This window comes from Chironomus tepperi, unplaced genomic scaffold (assembly GCF_022539635.2).
Source record: "Chironomus tepperi strain 1889 unplaced genomic scaffold, CSIRO-AGI_Ctep_v1 contig_163, whole genome shotgun sequence".
In the NCBI taxonomy this organism is placed as follows: Eukaryota; Metazoa; Arthropoda; class Insecta; order Diptera; family Chironomidae; genus Chironomus; species Chironomus tepperi.
Window position 1 is genome coordinate 1,766,393 of NW_027226285.1, and position 26,974 is coordinate 1,793,366.

General features: G+C 32.2%; 6 protein-coding genes across 12 annotated transcripts; 2 read left to right on the forward strand and 4 right to left on the reverse strand.

The window, feature by feature from the left end:
- Positions 1-249: 249 nt before the first annotated feature.
- Positions 250-5,035, reverse strand: Nelf-A (Negative elongation factor A). 2 transcript variants are annotated; one of them, XM_070637566.1, is made up of 7 exons: positions 4,797-5,035; positions 4,546-4,694; positions 4,231-4,363; positions 2,309-4,156; positions 1,826-2,244; positions 1,610-1,765; positions 250-1,534 (listed from the first exon to the last, which is right to left on the reverse strand). In XM_070637566.1, exons 1-7 carry the CDS (start codon positions 4,870-4,872, stop codon positions 1,355-1,357), a joined length of 2,961 nt encoding a protein of 986 aa, XP_070493667.1. In that variant the 5' UTR covers positions 4,873-5,035; the 3' UTR covers positions 250-1,354. The 2 variants fall into 2 exon arrangements, with proteins under 2 accessions (XP_070493667.1, XP_070493666.1); XM_070637565.1 differs by having other exon boundaries at positions 1,826-2,250.
- A 112-nt stretch (positions 5,036-5,147) lies between these two features.
- On the reverse strand, positions 5,148-7,912 carry LOC139088377 (ribosome biogenesis protein BOP1 homolog). The gene is made up of 3 exons (XM_070637579.1): positions 7,741-7,912; positions 5,450-7,656; positions 5,148-5,388 (listed from the first exon to the last, which is right to left on the reverse strand). Exons 1-3 carry the CDS (start codon positions 7,852-7,854, stop codon positions 5,235-5,237), a joined length of 2,475 nt encoding a protein of 824 aa, XP_070493680.1. The 5' UTR covers positions 7,855-7,912; the 3' UTR covers positions 5,148-5,234.
- Positions 7,913-8,152: 240 nt separating this feature from the next.
- Myo95E (Myosin 95E) lies at positions 8,153-16,952 on the forward strand. The gene is made up of 22 exons (XM_070637585.1): positions 8,153-8,455; positions 8,579-8,709; positions 8,919-9,037; positions 9,278-10,307; positions 10,696-10,759; positions 10,878-10,891; positions 11,086-11,173; positions 11,595-11,837; positions 11,900-12,105; positions 12,180-12,416; positions 12,490-12,626; positions 12,969-13,105; positions 13,165-13,351; positions 13,527-13,896; positions 14,039-14,095; positions 14,409-14,633; positions 14,694-14,800; positions 14,864-14,999; positions 15,072-15,224; positions 15,377-15,436; positions 15,562-15,689; positions 15,752-16,952. The coding sequence occupies exons 2-22, from the start codon at positions 8,602-8,604 to the stop codon at positions 15,876-15,878; spliced, it is 3,933 nt and encodes a 1,310-aa protein (XP_070493686.1). The 5' UTR covers positions 8,153-8,455; positions 8,579-8,601; the 3' UTR covers positions 15,879-16,952.
- A 106-nt stretch (positions 16,953-17,058) lies between these two features.
- nclb (no child left behind) lies at positions 17,059-18,763 on the forward strand. The gene is made up of 2 exons (XM_070637580.1): positions 17,059-17,238; positions 17,304-18,763. The coding sequence occupies exons 1-2, from the start codon at positions 17,134-17,136 to the stop codon at positions 18,618-18,620; spliced, it is 1,422 nt and encodes a 473-aa protein (XP_070493681.1). The 5' UTR covers positions 17,059-17,133; the 3' UTR covers positions 18,621-18,763.
- Positions 18,661-21,321, reverse strand: LOC139088380 (protein lin-54 homolog). 3 transcript variants are annotated; one of them, XM_070637581.1, is made up of 6 exons: positions 21,174-21,321; positions 20,577-20,635; positions 20,398-20,511; positions 19,513-20,326; positions 19,195-19,328; positions 18,661-19,133 (listed from the first exon to the last, which is right to left on the reverse strand). In XM_070637581.1, exons 2-6 carry the CDS (start codon positions 20,596-20,598, stop codon positions 18,802-18,804), a joined length of 1,416 nt encoding a protein of 471 aa, XP_070493682.1. In that variant the 5' UTR covers positions 20,599-20,635; positions 21,174-21,321; the 3' UTR covers positions 18,661-18,801. The 3 variants fall into 3 exon arrangements, with proteins under 3 accessions (XP_070493682.1, XP_070493685.1, XP_070493683.1); XM_070637584.1 differs by lacking the exon at positions 21,174-21,321 and adding an exon at positions 21,021-21,090; XM_070637582.1 differs by lacking the exon at positions 21,174-21,321 and adding an exon at positions 20,745-20,860.
- Positions 21,322-21,442: 121 nt separating this feature from the next.
- Positions 21,443-23,261, reverse strand: LOC139088474 (tubulin beta-1 chain-like). 4 transcript variants are annotated; one of them, XM_070637712.1, is made up of 3 exons: positions 23,091-23,261; positions 22,697-22,948; positions 21,443-22,622 (listed from the first exon to the last, which is right to left on the reverse strand). In XM_070637712.1, exons 1-3 carry the CDS (start codon positions 23,145-23,147, stop codon positions 21,597-21,599), a joined length of 1,335 nt encoding a protein of 444 aa, XP_070493813.1. In that variant the 5' UTR covers positions 23,148-23,261; the 3' UTR covers positions 21,443-21,596. The 4 variants fall into 4 exon arrangements, with proteins under 4 accessions (XP_070493813.1, XP_070493814.1, XP_070493815.1 ...); XM_070637713.1 differs by having other exon boundaries at positions 22,697-23,020; positions 23,091-23,249; XM_070637714.1 differs by having other exon boundaries at positions 22,697-23,040; positions 23,091-23,235.
- Positions 23,262-26,974: the final 3,713 nt, after the last annotated feature.

A 26,974-nucleotide genomic window follows, 5' to 3' on the forward strand; every position in this document is an offset into this window, starting at 1 on the left:
TTTTCAGCAGTGAAAGTTACTTCCGTTTGCCTTTAAATCTATGAAAAGTTCAGTATGTCTACAATTTGTACTCAAGAGCGAATAGTCGTCTATAGTACTAACATGAATGTTATTTTTCCTTTTGCAAGTGTAAGCAAAATGGCATAAATCCTCTATATGCTTATAAAGTTACAATTTCTATGCTCATATTAAAGCGTTCAACGTGTTGTGGATTCCTTGTGTATATTTATATATAAACGTTATGTGAAATTCAAGCTATATATTTTTTTTATTTTCTTCACTCAGTCACTGATCCAACATTGTTAAGCTATTTACAATAAATTCTATTCCACATTCATCCTTAATTAACATTAATATTATTAGTTTTTAGTTCCGAAAAGCGTACAGAAAAAAACTTTTCTTTTCCTTCATTCTTTCATGTTTTTGTTAATGTCATATCACACTTTTATCATGCATTCATTCAGTTCCTTAATGTTCCTTTATATGTTAGCATTCATGATCATTTTTCATCAATTTCTTTAGATTATATTTCATTTGTTAAAAGAACTAAATTTACAAGAATGGGAATTGGTATTAAGCTGCTCATGGGAAAATTGAGTTACGCATTAATGCTGAATTTTTCTGACATTGATGGCTTCTTTGGATTTAGAGTTGTCAATACCCGGGATTGAAATTTTAACAATCTATTGAAAACCCTAGCAGTAACTAGTAGAGTACGTCATAGGCAATCCACCCTTTAACTTTGATAAATACAGTCTTTAGAGATTGAATCTTATTCCAGTAAGAAACAAGTAAGACATTTAATGTCTAATTAGTAAATGACTAATATCTAGCATAACAAGGACTAATTACAAAAATAATGATTAGGTCATAATTACATGACATGTAACCGAAAAGTTTTAATGCCTAGTCTCAAAGTCACAAGTCAAAAATTATTCAGCATTAGAGGAACTCAAAGATTCTTAAAGATCAATCTTAATACTCAGCTATTTCTTATATGGGAGAAGAGACAAGGAAAAAGAATCTATGCTTCATTACTTTTATTAACTATAAATGTATGGATTCAAGATTAGACATTATAAGGAGATAAACTGCACACAGAAATAAAGGATTGTTTTGTGTGCCTCATAAAACATATCGTGACATAATTATATACTTTATTTTTTTGTTTCTTACAATAAGTATGATTCTTAATAAAAAGACGAAATGAAAGTCGGTAATAAGGATGAAAAGGTATCTGATTGAAGAAGTAAATGTCAGAACCTATCCAATAAAAATTAACATACTTATCAGTTAGTTTATGATCAGCTTATATACGGAGAGATTATCATGGTTATGATTTTTTAACCATTTTTCATATAACTACGGAGCTTTGCGATTGCTGTTGCTGCGTTGCTGACGCTGCTTCTGCCTGTTGTTGGGTTATTTTTCGGAAAGTACGGAACGTCTTCCAATCACCACTATTATAATCCAATCGAATAAATGTATCGACTAGCATTGGAACAACTGTATTATCAGGCTGCTTGACTTGTTCCTATTACATTTAATTTAATAATAATAATTAAGTTAATATGCAAATTTTATTAATAAGAATAGTAAGGATGATTACCTTGCTTTCATTCAACTTAATTGTTATGACATTCTCTGCATTCGGTCGAGGATTATCTCTATAACCAGCCATGAAGCCGAGAATTAAAGCTTTATCTAACCTAGTGACACGATTTGCCTTCTTAAACATTTCACTAGCCACTGCGACGTGTTTTGACTGCAAATGAAGTAACATTTAATACTCAAAGAACTGGTTGTTAATAAATAATAGACTTACAGATAACGAGAGACCTCTTCTTTGACCAGTTGCGTTCGCGCCAGCCGCACTGACTTTAATGGTCGTTCCTGTAGCTGCCTGAGAAGTCACTTGTTGAGTTTGTGTAGCAGTTTGCTGCTGAACTTGAACAACTTGAGGACGAGTTATTATAGTCTTCTGAATAGTTTGTGGCTGAACGATTTGAGAAGCCTGAACTAATTGTGCTTGTTGTCCGGGACGTTGAATTAGAGTCAATTGTCCGCCCTGTGGAACAGCTGTTAACACTGGTCTAATTTGTACATGATTTGTCTGTTGCTGAGGCTGCAACGTAGATATATTCGTAATTAATCGTGGCACTGTCTGTTGCTGAATTTGATTCTGTTGAGCATTAGTCGAAAGCACCAATTGTGGAACATTTTGTGTCATATTATTTGTTGGCACTAAAGCTAAAAGAAATTTTTTATTTGAACTGTTTTATTAACTGTTTAATATAATTAATATTACCTGATGAAATAGGAATTTGCTGATAAATTGTTCCACCAGCACCGCCGACATTCTGAAGAATAACATTTCTCGATCCTAAATTCAAATTTTGATTTTGATTTGATACAATAATAGTTTTGCCTTTGACAACACCACCAGGCATGATAATTTGATTAAGTTTTTGTCCTTGTATGGACTGCGTGCCTTGTTGATTTTGTTGCGGTGCAGTCAATGTAACAGTTTTTCTAGCCGGATTTTGTATGTTTTGAATATTCAATAATGTCGGCTGTTGAGTCGAAATAAGAGGAGGAATGTTTTGCACTGTTGAATTTTGATTTTGTGCAACGCCCAAAATAGTTGGTGTCGTTTTGATTTGAACAATTTTCGTTGGCGTACCTTGCTGCATCGGTTGAATGATTGTTGGTTGAGCAGTACGGGTCGTTAATGTTGGAATATTAAGACTTTGACCAGATGAAACTACGACACGTTGAACAATTTTATTATTTGGTGATATTACATATGTGCCACTGCTCGATGTTGGCAATTGCTGTTGTTGACTTGGAACGGCAGTACGAATTGTATTTGGTGTCAAAACAATATTCGATAAAATAGTTGGCTTTCCAGAAGCGTTCGTTTTTGCAATAAGCGTTGGCTTTTGTATAGTCACAGCTGTTGGCGATTTTGTTGTTATTATATTATTAGTTGCATTTTGTTGTGCCTGCGTTGTCACATATTGAACCGTCCGTACAATTGTATTACTTGGAATATTAAGATGTGATAAAGGTGATGGTTGACTATTATTTGGTGCTGAAACTGCTTTAATTGTCACATACGATGAACTGACAGGAGTCGTCGTCGGTGTTAAAACAATTGATTTTTGTTGCTGTTGAGGCTGAATATTTGTATTTGATATAAGCGTTGGTAGAGTTCGAGTAACTTTAACAATTTTCGTTTCTCCTTTAATTGTGCTGTCTTTAGTCGATGTCATAACGACTGATTTGACTGGAAGTTCTTGTTTTGTTGGCGATACAGCTTTCACTTCTTCAATATCATCCTCGAATTTCATACGTTTTGGTGAGATCATTGAGTTCTCTTTCTTTAATTCCCTCGATGTTGTCACAGAAGTTGGCGATGAATCAATTAATGAAGAAGACGTAGTAGTGATAGATTGTGTTGTAGTCGTAAAAAGAGGTGTACTGACCATAGGGGAATCAGTCGATGAAGGCATTGGAGTTGCTGGTTGAGTATATGCGACAACGGGAGCCAATCCAGCAGCATAATCAGGTGTTGTTGTAGGAGTTTGTACGGTTGCTTGATTAGTAATTCCATCTCCAACTTTAACATTTTGCTCATTTTCAGCTGCACGTTTCTGTTGCTCTTCTAATTCTTGTTGTCGCTTACGCTTCTTTGCTGCTGCATAGCCTAAAGGTTGATCTTCAATTTCAAGAAACTTAACACCTCCATCTTTACGACCAGCAGGTGTTGTTCTATTAATTCCAGTTGCATTTTTAGATTGAGCAGAAATTGGTGTTTTAAATCCGCCAGAAGGTACGCGTGAAGGAATTCCTTTGAGAGGAGTTGTATCGGTCATTTTTCTCGGCAATCCTCGAGATCGTAAAGGCACAGTGGGAGCAGATGTCTTTTTAAGACTCGATTGAGCATCTGCTGATTTTTGCATCAATTCAGTCCTTAATATCGTACTTTTTGGTTTACGTTTAAGAACAAAATGTCGCATCTGTGTCGGCTGATTACCAACTAACGCCGTTAATGCTGGCTTATTTAAATATTGACATTCTAATGGAAGCATTCGAAGATCATTTGTTTTATTCACTAAACGTTTCAACTCCGAAACCATATCAGTAAAAATTTCTAAAAAAGAAGTATAACAAATATTTGTCAATACTGGTTGTTACTACTTATTGCGAAATGTCTTTTTTACGTACTCTCATAGTCACTTATTTCTGTATTTAAAGATCCAGTTGCAGGATAAGTTTTCATTGATTCTGACAGCATTGACACCCATAATTCTTGATCTTGTGCTGCTACCTCAAGAATCTCATCCAATTCAGCTTTCCACTAAAAACACAAAAAGAGCGCATAAATTTATCTAATAAGAAAATAACTTTTAATGATTTTTCTATATGTAGAAAAAAAACATAACATACATGAGCGATGCATGAGTCGTTTTTTCACGGATGTGGCCATTGATAATATACTACTTCCAAAAAAATGCAAGCCACAAATTAAAAAGTACATACCTCATCAATAAGTCTTCGTGGAATGTGAAAAAAGCTTAATAATAGCTTGAGTTTCACTTGTGTTTGAAGATCAGTAAATATTTCCTTAATATTCCTTAAAGCTTCCTTATTTAATTGTGAACAAATTGATCCACCATTTATCCATAAATCTACAAAAAAATATTTTTTTCACATCAGAACTTGATCAATTTCTATCCAATCTTAATGATTTTGTGCAATACACTTGATTGTTGACGATATTAATTACATACCATTTCCTGAAAGTTTATTTGAAAGCCAAACGCTTATGTTTGAAGACATAGAATTTTTTAGTGCTTTATCTTGCATCTTAATTTGCTTTTAAACCTTCTAATTTCAATTGTTCTCCACTTTTCCCCGATATTTTGACTGTTCCTTAACAAAATGGAACAGCTTTAATTAAGAAATACCGACTTAATCGAGTTAATTTTTATGTTTTTTTACCGAGTTAGTTTTACAGAATGTCACAGATTTTTTTTCCAAACCAATAAATTCAAATTTCAAAAAACCGTTACACAAAATTTTTTCCAATCAGAAAGCCTTCTATGAATTTTTATTTAATAAATTTAAACTAATTAAACTGATTTTTGAATTATTGAACAATCCTTAGATTAATTTTATTTCATCAAAAATAAATTGTATCGCTGATACATTAATTGGATATAATAATTTTATGTATACAAACGAATTGTATAGTCTGAGCCTGAAGAAAGCAACCAAGGTTGTGTTGAATGGAACAAAACTTCAAAAATTCCATAATCGCTGACTTTTTCGTGATACTCCAAGCGTTTCAAAGGTACAATTAATGCATTCTGAAGCAAATCACTGGAATAAATTAAATTTAATTAAAAAATGCGCTTATGACACAAAAACGGAAATTTCTTACTTGTAGACCATTCCATGACAAACGATAACACCTCTATCGTCACTTCCGCTAGCAAACATTGGATACCTTGAATGATAAGCGACACTTCGAACAGCTGATTGATGTAACTTTAATGTCTGATAAGGTTTTGTGGACAAATCCAAGTCAAACCACATAACTTTTTTGTCATAAGTTGATACCAACAAGTTGTCACCTTTAGGATGAATAGCAATTTTAGCAATCCATTTGCATGACGGTAACAATTTCTTAATCATTTCTTGCTTGACTAAATCATAAATTCTAATATGCTGTTGTGATGCAACAAAAAGACATGGCTTGATTGGATGGAACAGAACACATTGAACCATTCCATGAGACTTTGAAAATGATGTCTGTGAACGGCGCTTTGACAATTGATGAACAAGAACTGCACGACTTAATCCATTTGGCATAACTGTAGCGAAATAATCTCCTTTTCCATGCCATGTTACTTGTGAAACTTCTTGGAAATGATTAATTACAATTCTCACACCATCTTTATATTCATTAGGATCTATTTCTGAGCTCCATTGAACTGCTGTTTTAATTCTTTCATTCTCAATTTCCTCAATAACTGGTGCGTCACTTAAAATATCATCTGTCTTCTTAGCAATCAACTTAATGTCACCAACGTGAGGATTAATAAGTAAGCATCTTTTATCGGATGCAACAGCAATAAGAGAAATCTTTGGATTTGGACACCAAGCAACTGAACGAACAACTCCTTTTGTATCAATAGTTTTAATACAACGTCCAGTCGATACCTCCCAAATCTTAATTGTATGATCGTCTGATCCAGAGACAAAGTATTGTCCCATTGGTTCCATGCTCATTGTTCTTACTATATTTGTATGTCCAGTATAAACCATACTTTGAGTCGTTGGGAAAGGCTGAAGATCTTTTGATGATGGCAATTTTGGAATCAAATCTTCAGGTTGGACTGTTGCCTTCATACGTTTAGCTCTTGGACACAAGTAAAGATCTAAGCAACGAATAAATCTTTCACGAATATAATTCTGATAATATGGAACATGTCGCAAGCTTTTATATTTTTGTGGTACATAGTGAAGTTTTCGTTTATGCGGTTCCTCCTTAAGATCCTCCCATTCCTTCTTTTCTTTCTCATTAAAAAGATATTCTGGTGGTGGATTATAAGATTCAGCATGTCCAGGCAAAGCTCTTTTTGGTGCTGTAACATGATCATGAATACGACGCATTTTATCACGTCCTGTATCTGAATCCCAAAGCATAAAGAATTTTGGTATCTTTTTCTCAGCTTCTATTTTATCCTGTTCAGCTTTTGTCTTCTTCCAGCCCATTTTCAATGAATGAACAATTCGTCCAATTTGCTTGCGTTCTGTTTTTGATGGTAAAAATGATTGTTTGCTGTCCGGGATATTTCTAATTGGCAATTTCTCAACTTCCGATGTAAACCATTCAATCCAAGGCTCATAAGAATCGAAATTAACATCTGGATTCTTTTGATTCTTGATTTGCTTAATAATTTGAATATCCTCTTCCGTTAAAACTACATCTTGTCCAGTTTGTGGATCCTTTACAGTTCTCCAAAAGTCTGGATCTTCCATTTTCCTTAAGAAAGTATCAAGTTGATCTTGAACTGGTGGTTTAATAATCTTTTTACCTTCCCAGTCGTATCCAATATGCTTATAATCATCATACCAATGTAATGGTATGTTGCCAACTGTATTTCTTATATCTTCTTCATCTGAAGTATCTCCATCGTCCTCATATTCTACGAATTTCTTCCCATTCTCATCAGTTTTGTCATTCTCATCAGTTGAAGCTGTTGGACGATCTGTATTCTCACGTGCACTTAAGAATGTCTCATTATCAGGCTGTCTCAATTGTTCTTTAATTATTTCACTAGCTTTTTTCTGTTCAACGCGTTCCTTTTTACGAAATTCTCTTAGTTCAGCTAATCTTTGTTGTTCTTCTAATTTTGCTTTTTCTTTGTCAACAGCATCTTCATCATCTGATGGCGGTTCCTCCTCGATTTCTGAACTTTCTGCCTCGGAGGTCTCATTCTCTTCTAATTTCTCACTTCCTTCCTCATCACTATCAAAGCTCTCAAAACTTAAAATATCATCAGAATTGTCACTTCCATCGTCGCTCTCGTCATCACTTCCCTCCTGATCTTGTTCCTCATTATTAATTTCGACTAAAAGATCCTGCATGGACATAAACAACAAAATTGCCGATCAAGTGGAAAATGTAAATAAAAGCACATGGTATATATTTTAGTTAATTTTTACCTCATCTGACTCATAATCCTCGTCTTCTTCAGATTCCTCTGGCTTCTTTTCAACTTCTTTTTCCTCTGAAGCATTTTTATCTTCAGTTACCTTTCTTTTTAGCTTTCCAGACATTATTTTTTAAAAATTAAATGCAATTTTCTCGAATAATGTTTCACTGTTTTTGAAAAATATGGCGCACGACCTGTATATAACAGTTAGAACAACAAAACTGTTATAAAGAAGAATATTATTGTGAATGAAAGTTGTGTAGACGCATTTGTGCTTTACTGAAGGAATTTAACTTGATTAAGTAACGACCAAAAATCATTTAAATTTGAACGGTTACTGAGAATTTGAAATTTTTAACGAAAATCAAATTATTTTATATTTTTAACCGTTAATTTCGTCAAGTTTCTATAACAAAGTTACCAGTTTTAATTAAATTCTGAAAAATGTGAAATTATAAAGTAATTAAACAAGTTAAAGTAATAAAAAGTATACAGTTAGTGGACATAAACAAAAAGGTTTCCAGAAAGTTTGACAGAATTAGCGCAGTGACAGTGGTTTGGAGAAAATGCGTGGAAAATTGATATAAAGGAAAATTTTTAAAAATTAGAATAATCAAAAGAAATTATTAAGAAATGAAATATTTAATTAGTTTAAATAGTGCCGAATTAAGAATAGAAACACAATATTTTCTAATAGGAAGTTAAAGTCACATTAATTAGTCAAAGTAAATAGTTATATACAGTGAATGAAGATTTTTCATTGAAGTGCATACTTAAAAGACTTTTTTTTACTAATTATAATTATATTTCTTATCTCCACTCGACGTGCCGTGCTTTAATTAATTAAGACGAAAAGTTTACACTCGTGAAAATGGATCATCAAAATGTTGGTTGTTGGGACTCGGTGTTATTAGAGAATGAGTCGGAAAATTGTTTCATCTCAAACTTACAGCAGAGATTTAAACGGGATTTTATATATGTAAGGGACGAAAAATGTGAAAATGAATTTTTCATTTCTGTGACTTTTCCTATCGATATAAGAAAATTGGAAAAGTGGACAGAGAAAAAATTACAACAAAAGCAATAATATGCAGTGAAATATATTTTGTGTGCCAATTTTTAATTAATATTCAATTATTTCTTTTCCATTATTTCTCTGTGTTCTGTGTTATGTGTCTGTATGCTCAGACTTATGTTGGATCACATCTAATATCCCTAAATCCGTTTTGTAAGCCATCGACAATATTTTCTCCAGATTTAATTAATTCATATGCGGAAAAAAGTTTATTTCAATTGCCTCCTCACATGTGAGTATCATATGACTTATGGCATTGCGTTTGACTGCTGCTATTTTTTGCTGTCACTGATGTTGCTCTTATGTTTGATGCGGATTTCGTGTGTACAGAAGCAAAAAATAATTGATAGTCATTAATCGTTTCAAGTGGTCCACGCAAACCTCCTTAATCATTTTTTTTTTCTTCTTCTTTCTTTTTTCCCTTATGTCTCATTCCTATTCATTCACTCTGTTTTTTCCATTATTCTGTCAGATATTCGTTGACAAATAATGTTTATAAATCGTTACAAGATAATAATGAGGATCAATGCATTGTCATGTTGGGTGAATCGTCAAGTGGAAAGACAGAAAATTGTCGTATGATTATAAGATTTTTATCGAAAATATCGGGTAGATTCATGCCACTTCAACGTCAACGAAGCTCAAATTCTATAGGAAGCTACAAGAGTTGCTCTCCAAAGTCTTCATGTTCAACACCTAAACATAAATCATCAACATCAACACTTCAACATTCACACGAGAAATCAACGAGTAGTTGTTTTAAAACAATAGACGGAAGTGGAAGAAATAAGAAAATATCTCGAGTAGAATTCGATTTTTCAAAAGGAAGCAGTGGCGATACAAACGATATAACAGAAGATAGGCACGATCTGATAAAATATTGTCCAAAACATAATTGTTGTAATGTATCGTCATCATCGTCGACCACATCGAATCCAATTGATATACCGTTGCCAAGACGAAATAAAACAACTTCCAATTATCACCCGCATCATCATCATTCGCATCACCATACAAATGAACTTCCAGCTATTTCAAAAAGTTTTACAATATATGAGACTATGAATCGTGTTCATAATAGTAAAAAGGTGCCAAATTGTCTTGATCATTATCAGAGTAATCCAACGGTAAAGGAATCTGCGAGATGTGAGAGTTTGGATGTAATTAAAATTAACAATCATTCGGATAAGATTAAATTGACAGATTTAAGCAGTTCATTTGATGAGACGATTCAGCAGTTATCAAAATTACGTTCGTCGTCTGATAAGAACTCATCATCATCATCGTTGTCACATGTTAGAGACTCATCCTATAATCGCAGTAAAATAAATTTGGATAATTTTAAGAGTGCCAAACGAAAAGTGCCAATCAAAAATCTCAGAAATTTCCAATTAACAAATCTAGAAATCCAAACCATGAAAGAACGAATCGCACAAGCAGAAATTTTCCTCGAAGCCATGGGCAATGCTTTAACATTCAAAAATCGTGATTCTAGTCGATACGTAAGTCATTCACAATCATCTATTAGCCGTTAATCATAGACTTTTTTTGCGTAAAATTGAAATTGGGTCTCGTTGCAAGGCTTGCACACTGGATCTTTTTGAATGTCAGTATAAAATCGACCCAATTTATAACGGTTTTTTAAATTTTGAATTTCTTCACTTGTGTTAGTGAAAAATTAGCATAAAATTCAAAATATTTTTATCTGTTAAAAAGTGTACATCGATACCCAATTTTGATTTATCGAGTGTCGCTCCTTTTTGGGGCGAAAAGCATGTTGTCAAATTAATTTTAAATTTGCGAAGTGTGTTGCTAGATAATATCGATTTAATTCCTCATCATTTGTTCTTATTTCTTCTTTTTCCTGCTATCAAAAAAATGGAAAACTAGGGAAAATATTTTGATTTAGAAATCGATTATCGTGGTGATTTAATAGGAGGACACATAATGCATTGTGAGTATGATATCAAAAAAGAACTAATACTAGACTAGAATGATATATACAAAGACATCATGATATTCATATCCTTTTCAATATTTCATTTTATTTTATTATGTTCATGCAATCGTAGTTTTATTGGAGAAGGTAATACTTTCTTCCTAATGTGTAACATATAAGAGACACAGGAAATGAGATAGAAAATAAAAATAAAGTTCTATAGCTATACAATATAAAATTCAATTTAAAGGAAGAAAAAAACTTTCTTTTTCTCATCACATTTTATGTGAATATGTCTCTCATGTATGCTTTCTGTCTCTCTTCTCATTTACATATAATAGAGTCGTGTGACTAAGCAGCAATTGGAGCGGGAAAGAAATTTTCATATATTCTACCAACTCTTGGCTGGAGCTGATATACATTTTCTGAGTAAGTCGACATAAAGATTAATTTTATTCGATTGAAAGAATTTCGGGATTGTCTGTGGTTCAGGGATGCATCCAGAAAACATATTACATATTTGAAATCCCTTGAAATCATAATCTGAATACATTCCTGACATTGTGCTCATATTTTTGACATTCTTTATTGTTTCTTGAACAATGTCATGGGAATACTTAAAATGCGTCATGTTTGATCTATGAATTGGATTAACAACTTTTTATTCCCTACATACACAGTCATCCAAGACGTTGAGGATGCATTGAGATGTATACTAAGCATAAACTATCATGTTCATTTAAATGAAACATATATTATCATCATTTCCTTTTTCATTCTCGTCCTATTCTATTGCTTGCTGTTGTACTGCTGCTGCTGCTGCCACCACCACCCCCTTCATTTTGTTTAGAATCCTTGAAACTACAAAGGAATATCAACAAGTATGATATACTCAAGGACACAAACTCTGATGACGATGATAAATTTCAATTTGCATTTACGAGAAAGTCCTTAGAGATTCTTGGATTCTCGGGCGAGGAAATTGTTTCGATTTTTAAAATCATCGCTGTTATTTTAAAATTAGGCAATTTAAATTTTATACCAATTACGAATATTGATGGCAGTGAGGGTTGCGAAATTTCCAATGATTATGGTAATTTTTCAATTCAGCATATATGTAAACATCCTATATTTATGGTTTAATTCAATTCACAGAAATTAGAGATATATCACAATTACTAGATATAGATGAACAAATTTTGCTCAATTGTCTAACAAAATCAGGATCATCGTGGATGCAATTAGAAAATGGATCGGAACTAGATGCAATAAATGCGGCACTCATAAATAAAGCTTTATGTCGAACACTTTACGGACGTTTATTTACTTACGTTGTTAGTCGAATTAATGATTCATTAAAGGTAAATGAGATGTAAATTGAGATTTATTAAGATGTACTAATCAATGGGGGGTGAATTGACTGAATTAATTCCAGATAAAAAATCTAACAAATCGAGGACGTAATTTAGGTATTTTAGATTTATTTGGATTCGAGTCGCTTGAGAAGAATGGCTTCGAGCAATTTAACATCAATTATTGTAATGAGCGTATTCATCAATCCTACATAAAAATCGTACTCAAATCTCAACAAGATTTATACTTGAGGGAAGGATTAGATTGGACCAAAATCGATTTTTATGATAATCAGCCCGTTTGTGATCTGATCGATAAGGTATATCTGTAGATATTTATAGAATTGTAATTTGAATTTTTAATGAATTAATCAGTATTCTCCGTCATCGCAGCCTCCACATGGCATCTACTATTTAATGGAGGAGCCTAAGGTTGTTAGCGATGAGATTTTATTGCAACGACTTGGACAATGTTGGTCTGGTCATGTGAGTTTTTCAACTCAAGATCATGTGCCGCCTCGATGTTTTCAGTGAGTATAAATTGTTAAATTGTTTATGAGGGTTAGGGATGTGTCTAAGAAGGATGTATCCTTAAGATATTCAGTTCGAGCATATACCCTTCTCAGATTCAACTGTACTCGACGCATTAATATTAAGATCCATTTGTCCCAACTCTGCCAAAATATAATTCAAAGTATTCATACAATATCACATAAAGCCCACTCAATTTCAATAACATTATTGTCGAGAGGAAATTGCTTAGATATTCTAAAAATCCCATAAAGCGTCGAGAAAATCCCATAAAGATTTTCGAAAAGTTTAACAGTTTTGTTTTTCCTTTTTTTACACGCGTATTTTCATTTATTTTACAGAATACGTCATTTTGCCGGAGCCTTAGATTACAATATAGACGGTTTTATAGAGAAAAATACTGATAGAATACCAAAACATTTAAGCTCTAGTCTCTTCCAAAGCAAATTGTCAATAGTACAAAATTTATTTCCGGAAGGTAATATCACTCATTGTATCAATCAAATATTATGGCACTTAAATTAAATACTTCAACAGGAAATCCAAAACGAGCTTCTAAAAAACCAACAAATTCTAGTTCAATTCTTCGTTCCTCACTTCAAAATCTCTTGTCGAAAATAGAACAACGTAAATGTCATTATGTATTCTGCATAAAGTCAAACGATAAACGATTGCCGAAAATGTTTGAGGTACCAATTATACAACATCAAGTGCGATTTATGAGGTGAGTTTTGGGAATGGGGTAGATAAATAAGAGACTGTTAAGGGTGGTGTACGAGTGAGAAAAAAAAAACAGCAGCGACATCAAAATAACCAATTTATATCAATAATATCAACAGGTTTCTCATTCTCATTTCCGTTTATTTTATTATTCTATTTTTTCCCCTTCATTTATTTAGCTTGATGCCAGTTGTTGCTCTTTGGAGGAATGGATTTTATTTTAATTTCAATCACATGAAGTTCTTAAATCGTTATAAAATACTGAGTCCATTCACATGGCCTCATTTTCATTCGAATTCAGTCGTCGAATCAATTGCTCAAATTATACGAAGTGTCCCTTTGCCAGCTGCTGAATTTGCCATAGGATTAACCAAAGTCTTTATCCGAAGTCCAAGAACTTTATACGAATTGAATGAATTTCGTAATCATCGACTTAATTCTTTAGCAACAATAATCCAAAAAGCTTTTAGACGCTATTCACAGCGCAGTCATTTCCTTAAAATGAGAAGAAGTCAAATTATTATATCAAGTGCATGGAGAACATGGAGAGTGAGTAAAGTACACTTTTTTATGTTTTCCTACATATTTTTTTTTTCTTCTCTCATTTCACTTTTACTTCTTCTGCATGAGATTTGCATGAATTTTGTTCCTTATTTATTTTCATTTCATTTCATTTACTTTATGTTTGAAGGAGTGTTGGGCTATTCCTGTTTCGGAAAGGAAGCATTTATGGGGTTTATATAGAGTGGTAATTATGCTTATTTTTCATTTATTTATTTTGCCTTTCATAAATCGCAATGTTTTTGCGGACCATTTCACATCGTTTAAACACGTGATTAACTTTTAACGACCTTTTTTGATTTGAATTTAATGGATCAAATTCTTCGTTAAGTTTTTTAACGAAATATTTTACTGATTTAAATTTGAAAAAGCCGTTAAAAATTTTTTTCTTTAATTCACTTATAAATGACCACAAACTGTTCAAAGTACCACCTTAATAATCCACAATCACTCCTTTCATTAAATTGTATCTTAATTATTTTGTGGTGTGACTTTTACAGGCCAGAGAGGAATATCGCTTCATAAAATATCGAAAGCAAATCGAATGGGCGGTCAGCATGATACAGAGAAACTACATCTTATGGAAGAAACGACATTTTTTAATCACACTCCCAATAAGATTGCAAGCAAATAGCCTCAGTCCAATATCCACAGAATGGCCATCGTCGCCAAAATTTCTAGTTGAAACTTCACAACTGCTGAAGACTATTTTTCATCGATGGAGGGTAAACTTTCTTTTTAATGTCCATAAATTAAAAGTTTGACATTTAAAAAATACTCTACAGTGCAACAGATATCGAAAAATGTTTGATCAAACAGCTCGAAATCGGATGCGAGAAAAAGTCACAGCAAGCATTTTATTTAAGGAACGAAAAGCTTCGTATTTGAAGAGGTAATAATTTGTGCTATAATATGTATTAATGTTCTCACTCGTTCTAATCGTATATTCTCTTAGTGTATCACATCCATTTCTTGGTGATTATGTTCGACTTAGACAAAACGTGCAGTGGAAGAAGATATGTATTGAAAATAATGATCAATACGTAGTATTTGCTGATATAATCAACAAAATAGCTCGTTCTAGTGGAAAAGTAATATCAACAGATTTCAATTCCATTATAATTTATTGTGTTAAGCTAATTGATTTCTTTCTATTCTCACAGTTCGTTCCAATCTTATTGGTATTGTCGACGTCTTCAATGTTGTTATTGGATCAACGAACTCTCCAAATAAAATATCGTGTTCCGGCATCGGAAATTTACAGGATGTCACTCAGTCCTTATTTGGACGATATTGCTGTCTTTCATGTCAAAGCTGTAAGTTTAATTAATCTCAAGATTTACTTGGGGATCATTGTCTCGTAATTTGGTGGACGTGATTCTTGAGTAATCCATAAAATACTATTACCTGATTAGTGTCCACAACAGCTAGAATAAAGTAGATAGCTAAATGTATTTAAACTTTTCAGGAGGAATGTTCGTCAAATATTTCAACAACGTCAGACACCAACGGTGGTTGTCTGTTTCAGGTAAGGGAACTGCTTCTTTGCATTAGAATTTAGATTAAAAATCCACTTAGAACTAGTTCGAGTTGCCAAGTCGTGCATGATTATCATCAAAATAATTTCAATTAATTATTGATTTTTTTTTACAGTCGGAACTAGGCAGGAAAAAGGGAGACTTTATATTTCAAACTGGTCATGTCATTGAAATCGTGACTAAAATGTTTCTCGTAATTCAAAATGCAACAAATAAACCTCCAGAAATTCAAGTTAATCCTGAGTAAGTCATTCGATTATTAAGTGTCACTTGATGTACTTTACGAATAATCTCTAAATTCACAGATTTGAAGCAAATTTTGGACAACAAACGGTAATAATGAGCTTTAAGCAACAACTGATGACAGATTCAAATAATCAACAGCTAACGAGAGTATCACGAAAGGGGAATCGGATGGAAATTATTGTTTAGCGTTAACAGTTTATTGGGAAGCAGATGTTGAACATTAAGAAATATTAAATTTCACGAAAATAGCAAAAAAAAATATAGCAATAATGAGAAATTCAAAAAATTAGAGGAAAATTAATTAATTTCTAGAGAAAAACAAGTGTCGTTTAGATGAAAAATAAAAAAATTTCCTTTAGTTATTGTTGTTACTTAATAATACTAAAGTGCTCTTTTGAGAAATGATAAAATGAATCAAATTATAAGAAAAAGGATATTTACAAGCAACAATGAAGTAATTAATACGAAAGATGAATAATATTTCTATAAGATGAACGATTAATACTGTTTAAGTTTCAATTTTAAACTTGAATCAACTTTTAATAATACTATAGTTAAACACATTTATTGAGGGCTTGACTTCTAATTTTGAAAATCAACGACCTTTTTGGTTCAACGAAATTTGAATTTTTAACGGTCAATTAAAATTCAAATGTTTAACGATCATTAAAAATTCAAATTTTATGTTAAATTTCAAATTTCATAAAAACGTTATTTTTCCAAATTTGAAGTCATTTGTCTCTCAATGACTCATTTAAGTTACACACCAACATATCATCAAAGCACTCACTACTCATTAACAGATCATTTCATAGCGTTTTAAGAGGAACTACCTATAACATTTTAAAGTAATACTATGTTTAATTGAAATAGTTTATATGAGATAATTTATTTCTAATGTTTAACTTAAAGTAATTTTAATAAACCTCTATAATCAGATGATAAAAAATTGGACCTTAGAAAAATCAATAGATATGGAACATATCTTTAATAGAAAGTGATTCACACCGAAATTCGTGTATTTTTAAAAATTTTAAGTCCAAATAAGTTTACGACTTGTTAGTTTCTGTCGCGTTAGATTTTAGTCTTATTTTAATAATCATTCTATTTATGAAGTAAATGACCTATGTATTATTAAAACTTAATTTAATTAATTTTTAGATACAAGAAGACATAGTTACATTAACTCACTGCCGATTCAGATGTTTTAACGATGAACAAAAAAAATAATAATTTTAGAAAATTACAGAATAAAGAAATCTCTAGACTATAATTGACTGAGACGTTTCCAAAACCACTTCTTTTACTTAATTCTATTATTTTCAGGATATGTGAAAAAATAACGGTCACAAAAAATTCAAATTCGAAGCACATGTCATTGTTTATAATCAATCAGCAGGAAACATATTCGGTGAAAATTGAAAAATTTTATTAAATTATCATGGAAGTAGCTGACGAACTTGAAGATCAATTATCTGAAATTAACTTTGTTCCATGTGTTAAATTTGTTAAGCGTGGAGTTGCTAGTGCAAGGAATATAGCAGATGTAAGATAATTTATTTATTTTGGGAAAGCATGCAATAAGTTTTAAGTCTTAATTAATTTTTTCAGGGAGTTAAGCCTAATGTCAATCCACAAGTGTTTCAAGAATTGATGGGTGGACCATCAGGAAGTCAACAAGATATTGATGACGAAGAAAGTGGATCTGATGAAGAAAATGCAAATAATGCGGACGATGAAGAACTTCCACCAGTAAAAGATCAGAATGATGAGTTCAACTTTGATGATTATGATAAGGAACATGCAGAGCCAGCACTTAAAATGTCAGATATTGTTGAAGTGACAGAAAATGATGAAATAGCTGACGATGAGAATGATTCTGAGGCAGAAGATGATACAATTAAGCCAACAGATAATTTAGTCCTTGTTGGACGTGTTGAGGCTGATTGCTCATCAATGGAAGTTTATGTATTTAATGAAGAAGAGAATTCTCTTTACGTCCATCATGACTTTTTATTACCATTCCATATTCTCTGTGTTGAGTGGTTTAGTTATGATGCTGGAAGTGAAACACCTGGAAACCTATGTGCTATAGGTGGGATGGAACCAATCATTCATGTTTATGATTTAGATATTCACCATCCATTAGAACCTGTAGTAACTTTAGGCAAAAAAGGAAGTAAAAAGAAGGGGATAAAGAGAGTTGGACATAAAGATGCAGTTTTAGATTTAGCTTGGAACACAAATTATCAACATATAATGGCTAGTGCTTCTGTTGATCAAACAGTCATTCTTTGGGATCTTGAACATACAACACCATCAACAATTCTTAAAGATTTCGCAGAAAAAGTACAGACGATTGAGTTCAATGCATCAGAAGCTGAATATTTACTTACCGGGTGTAGCGATAATACAGTAAAATTATTTGACTGTAGACAAAGCAACGATGAGAATGCACAATATAAAAAATGGATAGTAGAAGGAGAAGTAGAAAAGATCAAATGGAATCCAACACAAAAATATCATTTTGTGGCAGGAACTAACGGTGGTAAAATGTATTACTTTGATTCAAGAGCAACAGATCCATTATGGGTAATAGAAGCTCATGAGAAGGAAGTAACAGATTTTTCATTTAATCCAAAAGTTCCAAATTTCTTGACAACATCCTCAACAGACAATTACTTGAAAGTATGGAATTTCAATGACACATCATGCAATGTTGTACACAGTCAACACTGTAAAGTTGGTAAAGTTCATTCCCTTGATGGATGTCCAGAAAATGGATTTCTTCTTGCTGTTGGCGGTGATAAAAGGAAGAAGAATTTTAATGTAGCGAATCTTCTTGACTATGATGACATCAGACAAGCATTTACAGGTGAACCTGTATCAAATCAAGGGACGAAAATGGAAGCAGATGATGAGGATTAAAACATTTTATTATTATTATTGTTTTTATATATATATTTCATACAAGTCCATAATAAACATTTGTTTCCTTTTTTAAGTAATAAGGAAGGAAAAACCGCGAATTAAAAAGAATTATAATAAAGAAAAGCAAAATAAGAAGAGAATCCATAATGAACTATTATTATACTTAATTCTATTTGTTTTAGTCAACATTTTTAGCTGAAAACTCGATAATTTCCTGAAGACATCGACTAAATTCCTCGAGAATCATTTTTTCAGATTCTTTTTTGGACACACTCATTTTCTCGCACTCTTCAGCTTGTGCAATCATACACTGTACAGTCGCCTCGATGACATCCTGAGTCATGAAATTGTACGGCTTCTTCACCAGCTCATTTAAGTCGGTTACTTTCTTTAGTGCTGCCAAGTTCTTCTCATAAATTTCCTCGCTAAATTGACCTCGCTTCCCGCATTGTTTCAAGTATTGCAACTCCATTTCCATTTTTTCATCTATATCATCAACGTTCTTGCAGCCTAAAATTATCCATGTCATTAATAATCTTGTTACTTAAAGAAATAATTAAAATTAACTTACCTAAACAACGACAATTTGCGGAACAAGAAATTTTTGCCTCGTAGCACTCGCAATAATTTTTTAAGCAGCCTGAACGTTTACAATTGCAACCACGTTGATGGAGACGTTGTTGTTCCTCAGTAGCTTCTTTTGATCTGTAGAAAAATGATTGATTCTAGTTAATTTAATTATTTTTTTAAATTTTATGCTTTCGCAGTGAAATCTTAACTCTGATTAGAAGAAATTTTGATTTCAATGATTACTTTGGTTTAGTAAACGAAGTTTGAAAATTTGAATTTTATGATATTCAAATGCAGAAAAGCCGTTAAAAATACTCACTTAAATGCAAATGGATTCCTTTCCATACACAATTTGACTGCTTTTTCGCGTTCTTCACTGTCGTGCTCATTCAAGCAATCTTTACAATTACATCCTACGCAGAACTCTCCAGCAGCAAAGCAGTCACAATAGAATTTCAAGCATTGCGATTTTGTACAGTTACATGGTCTTTTGGGTTTTTTCATGCCTGGATAGCTTTTGTTGAAATCTAATGGATCTATCTCAAGATCAGGTTGCTTTTTCACTTCTTGTACAATTTTAAAAACTTGACCAGTACTACTCTTAGTGGGTGATGGTGAGAGTTTTTCAAGCTGTTCTTTGTAATTCGTTGGCAGCACAACTCGTTTCTTTTCTCCATCAGTAATTATGGTAGCTCCTTCAATTTGGTTTATTTGTGATGAGGTCAGTGTAATATATTTAGTTTTCTTATTAGGTGGTTCAACATTTATTTCCGATTTACGAACAACAGTAATTGCACGAGATTGTGATGGTTCGGATTTTATGTCTGGATGCCATGATTGATTTAATATACGAGGTGCTTGTTGTTGTGGTTTGTTGTTTTGAACTTGAATGACTTTTTGAGTACCTCCACTTGAACTGACTACACGGACAACTTTCACATTTCCTGACGATGTGGATGCTGTTGGTGAGACAATTTTAATAACATTCCCACTTGTTGAAGGTTCAATAGACTTTCGACCGATTGTTATGCTTGATGCTGGACCGATTGTTTTTACAGTCATCGGTCCTTGTGTTTTTTCCATTTTTACACCAGATGTAGGTGATGTGACTGAAACAACTTGACCTGAACTTGCTAAAATAATCATAGAAAAATAGTCGTTAGCTTCTTGACAGAATCCAATTGGAAAATGCTTATCTACTTACTCTTGACTATATATTTTTTAGGCTCAGGAGCTTCTTTCTGTATATTCATTACTTTCAATGGAATTGATCTTCCGTCCTGACTAATAACAACGTATCGTCCATCCTCCTTAGTTACTGCAACAAAAAAATACAATTTTTCTTATCAATATGCACAAAATGAATAAATTAATTTTACTAACCAATTTTCTGTGTTGATGCCATACTTTCTTTCTTTAATTAATGTCCTATTTTCATTCACCTGATGATTAGAAATGAATGATTACAACTTTTAGGAAAGACAATTAGGAACTGAACAAATTTAATTTGAAATTTTGAATATATCTGATAAGTTTATGGATGTTGTTTACATTTTGATTCTCAGTTTTGTTTAATTAAACTTAATCTTGTTTAGAAACTTTTAATTTTATTATGTTATTCGCTGCTGGATGTGTCTTTTTTGACATTAATAAATTAGTTACGTCTATTTATCAAGTATAAATCTTATAGAACGCCTCAACGTCCTTGATTGAATAAAAAAATCGAAAATTTTCCTAGCGTTTTCATTTTTCACATTATCAAAATCTCATTTAATAACAAACTGTATGTTTTACATAATTAGATCACTTTAACTAGAGATTACTCACATGAAAACGCATTTCAAGCATAAAAACATACGCAAGATAGCTGGGAAAATAAATATTCATGATTTAACAAAACATCCAGTAATTTAACAGACCTCACGAATTTTAAAATTTCAAATTTTCATATCAATTTCCACGAAATATCACTCATTTTACCTATCTTAGATGTCAAGAAAACTCAATAAGCACTTTTCATATAGTTTAAATTAGTTATAGTGTGAAATTAAAGCGAAATAATCGAAAATTATTCACAACTGTAAACGGCGTTATATTGAAAATTTCAAAACCTTTCAAATGTTCCGCGTGAAACCTTACGTCTACATCTGTCATTTTTGAAATTTGTGCGGTAGTTTTGACTTCCATGTGATTGACGTTTCTTAACGAATATTTTGCTGTCATACTGAAAATTTTAAAATGAAAACAAATTTTAAGTGCTGTGGTGAAGCCAAGCAAGCGTCAACTATTAATAATTTATTAAACATGAATTATGATCATAACTTTGCTTATGACGATACACAAATCCCTTACATCAAATAATTTGGAAACAAAAAGGAAGAATGTCATGCCTGAAAAATAAATTTATTGCTCCTCTTCTTCCTCAAAATCGGCTTCAATGTCCTCGTCAGCTGTTGCTTCTTGGTATTGTTGATATTCTGATATTAAGTCATTCATGTTGCTCTCGGCTTCTGTAAATTCCATTTCGTCCATTCCTTCGCCAGTATACCAATGTAAGAAAGCTTTACGACGGAACATCGCAGTAAATTGTTCTGAGACTCTCTTAAACAGTTCTTGAATTGCTGTCGAGTTACCAATAAATGTACCACTCATCTTGAGTCCTCTTGGTGGAATGTCACAAACTGCTACCTTAACATTATTAGGTATCCATTCAACGAAATAACTGTTATTTTTGTTCTGAATATTGATCATTTGTTCATCAACTTCTTTCATAGACATTCGTCCACGGAAGATGGTTGCGACAGTTAAATATCGTCCATGACGTGGATCACAAGCTGCCATCATATTTTTCGCGTCAAACATTTGTTGAGTTAGTTCTGGAACAGTTAATGCTCGATATGATTGAGATCCACGAGATGTTAACGGTGCAAATCCAGTAATGAAGAAATGCAAACGTGGGAATGGAACCATATTTACAGCTAATTTGCGTAAATCTGCATTCAATTGACCTGGGAAACGTAAGCATGTAGTAACTCCAGACATTGTGCATGAGACGAGATGATTTAAATCGCCATATGTTGGCGTTGTTAGCTTTAATGTGCGGAAACAAATATCATAAAGTGCTTCATTGTCAATACAGTATGTCTCATCTGTATTCTCAACCAATTGATGGACTGATAAAGTTGCATTGTACGGTTCAACGACCGTATCAGATACTTTTGGTGATGGAACAACTGAATACGTATTCATAATACGATCTGGATATTCTTCACGTATTTTTGAGATCAATAAAGTTCCCATTCCACTTCCAGTTCCACCACCAAGGGAATGTGTCAATTGGAATCCTTGTAAGCAATCACATCCTTCAGATTCTTTACGGACAATATCCAAAACAGAATCTACCAATTCGGCACCTTCTGTATAATGGCCCTAATATGGTAATGTTGAAAAAAAAGCGTAGGTAGATAAAGTCAATCAACTTTCTAAAATTATTAATTAATTACCTTTGCCCAGTTGTTACCAGCTCCTGACTGACCAAATACAAAGTTATCTGGTCTGAATAGCTGTCCAAACGGTCCAGCACGGACCGAATCCATTGTTCCACATTCCAAGTCAACAAGTACAGATCTTGGAACGTATTTTCCACCCGACGCTTCATTGTAATAAACATTTATGCGTTCGAGTTGGAGATCTGAGTCTCCATGATAACATCCAGTTGCATCAATTCCATGTTCATCAGATATTACTTCCCAAAACTATTGGGATAATGTATTAACAACTTGAAATAAATCTTAAAGTGCTTCCTGAAGACACATTACGACATTTAACTATGTTAAATTAAAATTTTCTAAAGAAAAATGCGTTTTCAAAAAAATCAATAATTTAATTATAATTTACCTTTGAACCGATTTGATTACCACATTGTCCAACTTGTACATGTACTATTTCACGCATTTTCACTGATTTAAACTTTAGATTTCTCTCTTAATTTATATTAATAAAATTTTGACAATATTTCTTCTGCTAGTTATAACTGCGTATGCTCAGGGGGATTTGTGATCTTAAAAGAGTTGACTGTGATAGAAATTCTTATTAGATCTTAAAACCTTCTAGAAGCTTCTCAATGTTAGAAAATTATTTTTGTGTCCATTAGTAACGGATTGTTATTGACCTATTGACACACATTCTCGTTTAATAGAACATTTCTTTAACACTTGAATTTTATAAAATTAGTCAATTTCAATCAAAGTCAACTTTTTTAAGATCAACGATCCCTTTCTCATAAAAATCAATAATTTTTTGATTTTTTCAAAGACGTTATAATTTTTGAAAAATACCATCACATGTCTAACGGTTTTGATGCTACATTTTCTTTTCTCTCATTTTATAACATCACAAAAATATTCAAATGTATGAGTCAGTATGAGTAATAAAAATGAGCCATAAATTTGATCTGATTAACGGAATTGGATGTATTATTATTTTCAAATAAATTGGTCAATTGGGAATTTGTTTCATTCACGCATGTGATGAATGGATAGAAAAGAGTTTCACCCTCTTTTTAGCTTACTGAAGAATGTTGTTGTTCAGTTTAGATTCTTTGTGGATTTGTGACAAATTTATGGCCTTTGAAAATTTTCTACATCTTCACCGGATGGATAAAGTCAATACTTATCATGACCTTTTGGGTTTTTATGACGATTTTTTTTCCGTTTCTCATGATTTTTCTGAAAACATCAATTAATTCTACAAATGAAGAAGAAAATGTAGATGCTTGAAACTGTTGATGCTCATGATGATGATGCACAATAAAAAAGGAAAACTCTGAATTACTTTCTTTAATTGCAACACGCGTAAAATTTTAATTGAGCAATTAAAAATCTAAAAAAAGAAGGAATAAATTTTTATGTAGCGTGACTGTCGTTCCTCCTTTCCTTTATTCTTTGGTACCAATTCTGTCTTATTACTTCAATTCTCAATAAGGCGAATAAAATATTCTAACAAAAGTCATCTTTCAAAACATTCGACAACATTTTTACATGGAAAATATATAAATAGTCGTAAAAGAACTTCTTCTTGTTCCTCCCTTGCAGTCATGAAACACGAAAAAAATAGGAAAATAAAATTAAAATAATGTTCAGGCGTTTCGAATGTTACACGACTAATTACCAATCTGTTTGAGATGAAGAGACAACATGCATATTAAATATGTATCTTAAATATTTATGAATGGATGTAATGTAACATGACACTTGGAATATATGTATCACATAAAGATGTTTTTCTATGCGACAAAATAGTCATAAAGACCAAAGTCAAATGGCGAAAAATTTGATATCTCTATTGGGTTTCCTTACAGTCTGTCACAATGTAAGAGACTGACGGGTGTACTGTAGTAGCATTACTTACTGATGATCTAGCTCCTATTAATTTTTACTCACACTGAAATGCTGTCCGAATTGTTGAGATCAACTGCCGTCTAATATTCAAATTATATTTGCAACTGCAATTAGTCGATTCTCCCCTTTCACAGTTGTTGACCCCTTCATATGAATATTTTAGTTTGATTTTAAACTCCAAAGAATAAACATTTCATTCATCAAATCAAGTTCTTCTTATCAATAAATAAGCATAGTAATTAACATTCCAACTAGAACAAAGCGGAACTTGAAACTGCTGTCTAACACGCTTGATTCCAATTATACGCTTGAGTGATTTTGATTTTAATGTAAATGCCTTTAGTGTTTTTGCCAAAAATTACATTATACAAAATCAATAGCAATTCGAGTACTAAATAAGATACAATTTTCCTAAATCATACATAATAAATCATAAATTTCATGTTTTCTATCTTAATAATCCCTAAGAAAACAACACCGTTTCAACAGCGTTAAATCTTCTGAAAGGAATAAAGTCGGCATTCTCTATAGCACGATGCCGAATATTTTTGTCAGATGTTATTTAGAAAACAAGTTATGTTTATCTATTGCCTACGTTAACACATTTAATGCATTAAGATTTGTAAAATATAGAAGTTTTTCCGATATGATCTCTTAAGTAGCTGCATCCTTCCACAACAAAATGATGTAATTTTTAAGAGAGAATCATAAGTGTCATATCCTCTTATTTTTGGTAATATTTTACATTGTTTCCGAGTTTTGATATTTCCTAAGGGAATAATCATAAATTAACTAAGTAGTTGAGGGATTTTTCAATGGATTGTGCTTAAAGAGGCATCGGACTTGTCAATTGAGAAACGGAAGTCAGAGATAAATCCAGCTTCAAGCTCTATTCAAAGATCCAGTAGACAAAACCACATCTGATCAAGTTACATTATTATGTATTCATATTGTTGTGTCTAAAGCATCCACAAATAATCAAGAATTAAGAAATTTGCACAGGCAGACAAACATGTTAATTAAAATAATTTATAAAAATTTTTAACAACGAAAGAAAATTCTTTCTAATGGCAATAAATGTTGTTAAAGGCTTAAGCAAGAGAAATAATTATTGCGATAAATGTTGATGTTAATTATGTGGCATTTAAATTCTTTGTGTGTTATTTTGGGTTGAATAACAGAACAAAGTCAAGGAGTATGACGCCAAAAATGAAGAAATTTGTTATATGCAACATGACATGAAGCTGATTTCAAGCATAAACTCTTGAATTCTTGAAATTTTCGAGACGAGATATATAAATAAGTAAGGGAATTGCGGCAGATTGGAGAAGAAAGGCTCAAATGAGACGTTGCGAACTACTATTGTATGACTTTTTATTACAAGATGCAGTGAAATTGTCTCAAAAAATATTTCAATGAATGACTGTGATTTTGGGGGTTGATCAAAAGTTATGTCCATCAAAATACACAGATACAGTAACATTTTGGCATATTATAAACTATTTGATGAGATCCAGTAACTTTCAAATTCTTAAAACTCAAAACAAGCTTAGAACAAGCTTATAAATAATATTTAATGGGAAATCAGGTAACTCAAAGATCAGAAAGGTGTTTGAAAGTTTAACATCATTTGTAGTCGACTCCTTAAAAACAAAACATTCTCAATAATAATAATTCAACCCACTGATCGTGTGCCAACTTTTTTCGCAATTTTCATTTCTTCTGTCGTCGGAATCTTACTCAATAAAATGCCGAATCTATATTTTCTCTTACGTAGATCGCAGACAACAATGAAAATGTTCGTAGAAAATAAATGTAAAATGCGACTACATAAAAAGAAGATTATCAATAAATTTCACCTTAAATGATGACAGTTGAAATCAAAAAACCCGAGAAAGTGTGCAAAATTTCAGCTTAATTTTTCATCAACATATTTTTTATTCTGCAAGATTGAAAGTGAGAAAAAAAGGCAGTCAGTGAATTTTCGTTCATCAATAAATTTTCTTTTGAGGGGACAAAATTGATATGGGAAGAAGATGGCTTGTTGAAAATTCTTGTGCCGACTAGTGACACGATTCATGGCTCATTATACAGCACGATTTATGATTTCTTTTCTTCAGATAGCATATTGTCGTTGTGATTCAATTGATGTCATAATTTAATAAGATTTTATGGAATCCATTTCCTTTATAGCATCATCACGCATCGTTGAGATCAGAGGATCTAAGAGAAAAATCTCATATTCATTTAAATACCTTAGATAAATTCATTGCGCTGTAATTTATGAGACAATTCTCTTTCTGCATTAATAAAGCGTAAAATTTTAAATTTTCAGTAAATGAAAAATGCGAAACTTTTCCTAGAATTTGTCATATTTGAAAA

What these genes read in the sequence shown, in the direction of transcription:
- Nelf-A (XM_070637565.1), bottom strand. Translation starts at nt 4,872, where the DNA reads ATGCAAGATAAAGCACTAAAAAATTCTATGTCTTCAAACATAAGCGTT. An exon ending in CACGAAGACTTATTGATGAG is followed by an intron (nt 4,364 to 4,545) that starts GTATGTACTTTT and finishes TTGTGTTTTTAG; the next exon opens with TGGAAAGCTGAATTGGATGA. An exon ending in GCAAATTCCTATTTCATCAG is followed by an intron (nt 2,251 to 2,308) that starts GTAATATTAATT and finishes AATTTCTTTTAG; the next exon opens with CTTTAGTGCCAACAAATAAT.
- LOC139088377 (XM_070637579.1), bottom strand. Translation starts at nt 7,854, where the DNA reads ATGTCTGGAAAGCTAAAAAGAAAGGTAACTGAAGATAAAAATGCTTCA. An exon ending in AGGATTATGAGTCAGATGAG is followed by an intron (nt 7,657 to 7,740) that starts GTAAAAATTAAC and finishes ATGTCCATGCAG; the next exon opens with GATCTTTTAGTCGAAATTAA. An exon ending in TGTCATGGAATGGTCTACAA is followed by an intron (nt 5,389 to 5,449) that starts GTAAGAAATTTC and finishes AATTTATTCCAG; the next exon opens with TGATTTGCTTCAGAATGCAT.
- Myo95E (XM_070637585.1), top strand. Translation starts at nt 8,602, where the DNA reads ATGGATCATCAAAATGTTGGTTGTTGGGACTCGGTGTTATTAGAGAAT. An exon ending in CTGTCTTTCATGTCAAAGCT is followed by an intron (nt 15,225 to 15,376) that starts GTAAGTTTAATT and finishes TAAACTTTTCAG; the next exon opens with GAGGAATGTTCGTCAAATAT. An exon ending in GAAATTCAAGTTAATCCTGA is followed by an intron (nt 15,690 to 15,751) that starts GTAAGTCATTCG and finishes CTAAATTCACAG; the next exon opens with ATTTGAAGCAAATTTTGGAC.
- nclb (XM_070637580.1), top strand. Translation starts at nt 17,134, where the DNA reads ATGGAAGTAGCTGACGAACTTGAAGATCAATTATCTGAAATTAACTTT. An exon ending in GTGCAAGGAATATAGCAGAT is followed by an intron (nt 17,239 to 17,303) that starts GTAAGATAATTT and finishes TAATTTTTTCAG; the next exon opens with GGAGTTAAGCCTAATGTCAA.
- LOC139088380 (XM_070637581.1), bottom strand. Translation starts at nt 20,598, where the DNA reads ATGGCATCAACACAGAAAATTG. An exon ending in GGCATCAACACAGAAAATTG is followed by an intron (nt 20,512 to 20,576) that starts GTTAGTAAAATT and finishes TTTTTGTTGCAG; the next exon opens with TAACTAAGGAGGATGGACGA. An exon ending in AGGAATCCATTTGCATTTAA is followed by an intron (nt 19,329 to 19,512) that starts GTGAGTATTTTT and finishes ATTTTTCTACAG; the next exon opens with ATCAAAAGAAGCTACTGAGG.
- LOC139088474 (XM_070637712.1), bottom strand. Translation starts at nt 23,147, where the DNA reads ATGCGTGAAATAGTACATGTACAAGTTGGACAATGTGGTAATCAAATC. An exon ending in GTAATCAAATCGGTTCAAAG is followed by an intron (nt 22,949 to 23,090) that starts GTAAATTATAAT and finishes TTATCCCAATAG; the next exon opens with TTTTGGGAAGTAATATCTGA. An exon ending in CTGGTAACAACTGGGCAAAG is followed by an intron (nt 22,623 to 22,696) that starts GTAATTAATTAA and finishes TTACCATATTAG; the next exon opens with GGCCATTATACAGAAGGTGC.